The sequence below is a fragment of the Pyrus communis genome, chromosome 10 (genome assembly GCF_963583255.1).
Source record: "Pyrus communis chromosome 10, drPyrComm1.1, whole genome shotgun sequence".
NCBI classification, from domain to species: Eukaryota; Viridiplantae; Streptophyta; class Magnoliopsida; order Rosales; family Rosaceae; genus Pyrus; species Pyrus communis.
This window is the reverse complement of record NC_084812.1, coordinates 11,264,728-11,268,579: the sequence shown is the minus strand read 5'-3', so window position 1 is coordinate 11,268,579 and position 3,852 is coordinate 11,264,728. Positions and strand designations below refer to the sequence as shown.

At 36.4% G+C, this 3,852-nt stretch overlaps 1 protein-coding gene across 1 annotated transcript; it reads left to right on the top strand.

Moving 5' to 3' along the window:
• The first annotated feature begins 628 nt into the window (after positions 1-628).
• On the top strand, positions 629-3,454 carry LOC137747571 (SUMO-conjugating enzyme SCE1). Its single transcript, XM_068487701.1, has 5 exons — positions 629-823; positions 917-1,000; positions 2,290-2,442; positions 2,555-2,668; positions 3,099-3,454. The coding sequence occupies exons 1-5, from the start codon at positions 755-757 to the stop codon at positions 3,159-3,161; spliced, it is 483 nt and encodes a 160-aa protein (XP_068343802.1). The 5' UTR covers positions 629-754; the 3' UTR covers positions 3,162-3,454.
• The last annotated feature ends 398 nt before the right edge of the window (positions 3,455-3,852 follow it).

Genomic DNA, 3,852 nt, shown 5'->3' with positions numbered 1-3,852 from the left:
TTTAATAAAATAAATATTTGACATATCAATTAGAAAAGAAGAAGATATAACATCTATATTTAATTTGCCACATAAATAATAAAATAAAATTTGAGAAATGCTAATAGAACTTTCTCAAAAGTGAGACCATCTCAAAAATGGGACTCTCAACTACCTCATTTGTTGACACAGTGATGTTAAATTGTGAAGTGTTGCGACTTAGTATTACGGTCTAACAGTATTCTTCTTCTCTTGTAAGTGAGATATTTTAGGTTCGATTTTCGACAAATGTGAATTTGAACCATATTTTTGCTGGCCTATTGTGAAGCTTAGTATACTCCCCCACCCTTTTAGCGTAAATAATAAAAAAATAAAAAAAAATAAAACCATAAAGCGTCAGAGAGTGTATGAAAGTTTCACTTTTGAGAGAAATTTTTTTAACGTTTTGCCTAAAATTTTGTTGAATTATTTAATATCTTTTTTCGAGATGCTCTGATGAGCCCGCTATTAACAAAGAAATAGCATACTTTTGTATTTAAAAAATAAGGAATTTCATTGACTTTGGGGACCAATACTTCGAAAAAAAAAATGTAAAAATTACATAATTGATTGGAAGCCCCACAAACCATAAAACGAGAATCGCACCTCCCTGGCAATCCATTCGATGTTTCGTACTACCAAAATATAAAAACACCAAAAAAGTCTTCGATTTTCGCCCTCTAAAAGAACCCCAAAGGAGACGACTCGGAGACCCACAACCACAAGCGACGACGCCATGTCTGGAGGTATAGCTCGCGGCCGTCTGGCGGAGGAGCGCAAGGCCTGGCGGAAGAACCACCCTCACGTCCGTACACCCACCCCCCCTCTCTCTCTTTGCGTCGTGAATTACTGTTTAAATTGGGTTCTGATTTTTGTGGGTTAGTTTTTGTGTTTGTAGGGTTTTGTTGCGAAGCCGGAGACTTTACCAGATGGGACGGTTAATTTGATGGTTTGGCATTGCACGATTCCTGGCAAGACCGGCGTAAGCTCTCTGACTTATCGGGCACTTTTAATTTCACTGTTTTTATGTATTTCTTTTGTCCTGATGAAATTTTGGGTTTCTTATTTCATATGGATTATTGGGTTAGAGGAAATGAACTGTTTGAGATGGGTTTTTTTCTCAATTTTGTTTGAAGTTTATAGAAACTACTTTTTTATTAATCTATCATACGATTACAACTGAGAAACTTTCCCGGAAAACTTTTGTAGCCGAAATTGTTTCCCGGAAAACCGTAGGTTAGTCGTTTCACTTGTTGGGTAATGTTGTATTGGCACTTAGTTTGGTACAGTCTTATACTCTTATTTGCGAAATTTTCAATTAGTATCATTAATGAGGTGAAATCATGTTTGAGTGCACGATATCGATGTATGCCACACCAAATTCTCTGACGAAGGAAGAGCATTAGTATATATTTTGTTGAGAATACTTGCGTGCGACTTGATGTGTTATGTTACTTGCGTGATTTTAATTGGATTTAGTTTGCATATTGAGCACTTTCATCTATTACTTGGTTCATGGATTATAATGAAAATTTATATTTACTACTTTTTTCTTACTCAATTTGTGAGCAAATCCATGTTTTATGCTGGATCTGGTCCCTGAAGAATGGTGTTGCAAAATATTTGAGCCATTTCATGCATGTTTAAAAGATTTGTAGGGATAAATCACATACGTACTTTAGGATGGAATTAATGACGTTCTCAATCCTATTTAACTTTTGGCTAAATCACTTGTGCATGAATCAAGGCCTTTTTGTTTATTAACCAGTGAGATGGAATGCTTATGCATCTTCGTGTTATATTATGCTTCTGTCATTTTGTACCATAATGCAGAAGCTTGTTTTTATTTTAGGGGAAGACTCGGCACAAATGTCCTTCTTTGAGGGCTTTTTTTCTTCTAATATCTCCAAATCATTTTATCTCAATTTTTAATTGTGGATTCTTATTTCCTTTATCCTTTTCAAACTCAGGTGTTTTGTTTATTGTTTTTATGTCATTCAACATGTTTGTAGTAATTATATACTCGGTAGTTATATCAAGAGTTTGTCTACTTCAGAGAAAGTTACGACAAGAAGAAGATTTGTTCAGGCAATATGCAAGAGACATTTTGGTTATTTATTAACAGAAGGATGCCTTTACTGTCCTCCATTTTTTTTTTTTTAACCAGATTTTAAAGTGAAATTTGAAATGGACACTGGATAGTAGATATGAAGAAATAAAATTTGATGTTTTCTTTAGGTATTCACTTGTCTTCGTAATCTTTTGTTGCAGACTGACTGGGAGGGGGGTTTCTTTCCACTTACACTTCACTTCAGTGAAGACTACCCTAGCAAGCCTCCAAAATGTAAATTCCCGCCAGGTTTCTTCCATCCCAATGTATATCCATCTGGAACTGTCTGTCTGTCAATTCTTAATGAGGACAGTGTAAGTGCCTTTGTCTTGTTTAAACTCTTTAAACATAAGGAGGCCACTTCTTTGGCATGGAGAGTTTAGATTTTAATCTTATGGTACTAAGCATTCTTCGTCTTCCATGTAGGGTTGGAGACCAGCAATAACTGTGAAGCAAATTCTCGTGGGAATTCAGGATTTGCTGGACCAGCCAAATCCTGCTGATCCTGCACAGACAGAAGGGTATCACCTCTTCATTCAGGTATTCTTCTACTTAACAACTTTGTGTTTAACCATTGCTCCACAGATTTTGAGGTAAGGTTCTATGTTTATGTAATGAATGTAAAGAAAGAATAATTGTAGTATGCATGTATGTAACTTTGACGGTTGCATTCGCGCATTTTCTGAGGTTATGCAATATCTTGGGCCGTCCACTAGGCAAAGGATTCAGTATCTTCTTATTTGTTTATAAAATATACGCTTGCTTCACTAGTCCTGGAAGTGGGAATTAATTTGCATCAGAATTCACCCTGCGTGACTGCAACTCAAGGGTTGCCATTGTTGTGCTATCTATTGGGGGCCATAGGATTGATTAAATGCCGAGAAGTGACCACCTGTTACGAATTTAACCGGGTTTAATTTATGTTTGCTTAAGTTTCTGTTCTTATACTCTTCAATTTGGCTTAATGCAGGATGCCACAGAATACAAGAAGAGGGTTCGGCAGCAGTCGAAGCAATACCCACCTCTTGTCTAATGCAAAATTGGCCTTCTAGTCCAAGAAAGTTCCGGTACTTTGGAAACTGTTGGTTGCTGCCTTTTGTTTAATGTTAAAACTGCTTATGTCAACAGTTGTTTGGAAGTTATAAGCAGTTTTAGTTAGCATCACACAAGGTTGAATTTATTTTCTGCCATCATTTGGATTAACTTGTGTTAATGAATGACACTAGTACGAGTGGTCTGGTGATACTCATGTCAATGAGAAACACAATCGTAAGTGTTGAGACTATGTCATTTGTGTTAATTTATGACAATCGTGGTTCATGGTTTTGATTGCGTGTATATCTTGAGTAAAGCTACAAGCACCCAATGTTTCTCGAAATTTATGATACCAGTTGATGTTGATCCGATGGTTTTTCATTTGTACGTTTTTGCTCACTTTTGATCTCATTTGTCTAGCAATTAAAGTTTAATGGACGATCGGTTACACCAGTTGGTGTCAAGAAATCAGAAACGCTTTTGGTGCGTGTAATACGTGCGTTATGTCGAAGTAGTTGGCACCAGATTCATGGAAAACTGAATGAAGTGCATCCAGTGTTGTTATATCCTGTCTTTCCAGGGACCATGGAAATCTGGCACTCAACAGTTTTAGGGATGTAAATCAGTCGCTTATTTCTGCAGTCTTTCTTCTCTCATGGTTTTCAGTTCACCAAATTTCGTTAATATTT

Bases quoted from the DNA above. Each gene is read 5' to 3' on its own strand.
- LOC137747571 (XM_068487701.1), top strand. From the start codon at position 755: ATGTCTGGAGGTATAGCTCGCGGCCGTCTGGCGGAGGAGCGCAAGGCC. The intron at 2,443-2,554 runs GTAAGTGCCTTT...TCTTCCATGTAG, and splicing joins CAATTCTTAATGAGGACAGT to GGTTGGAGACCAGCAATAAC. The intron at 2,669-3,098 runs GTATTCTTCTAC...GGCTTAATGCAG, and splicing joins GGTATCACCTCTTCATTCAG to GATGCCACAGAATACAAGAA.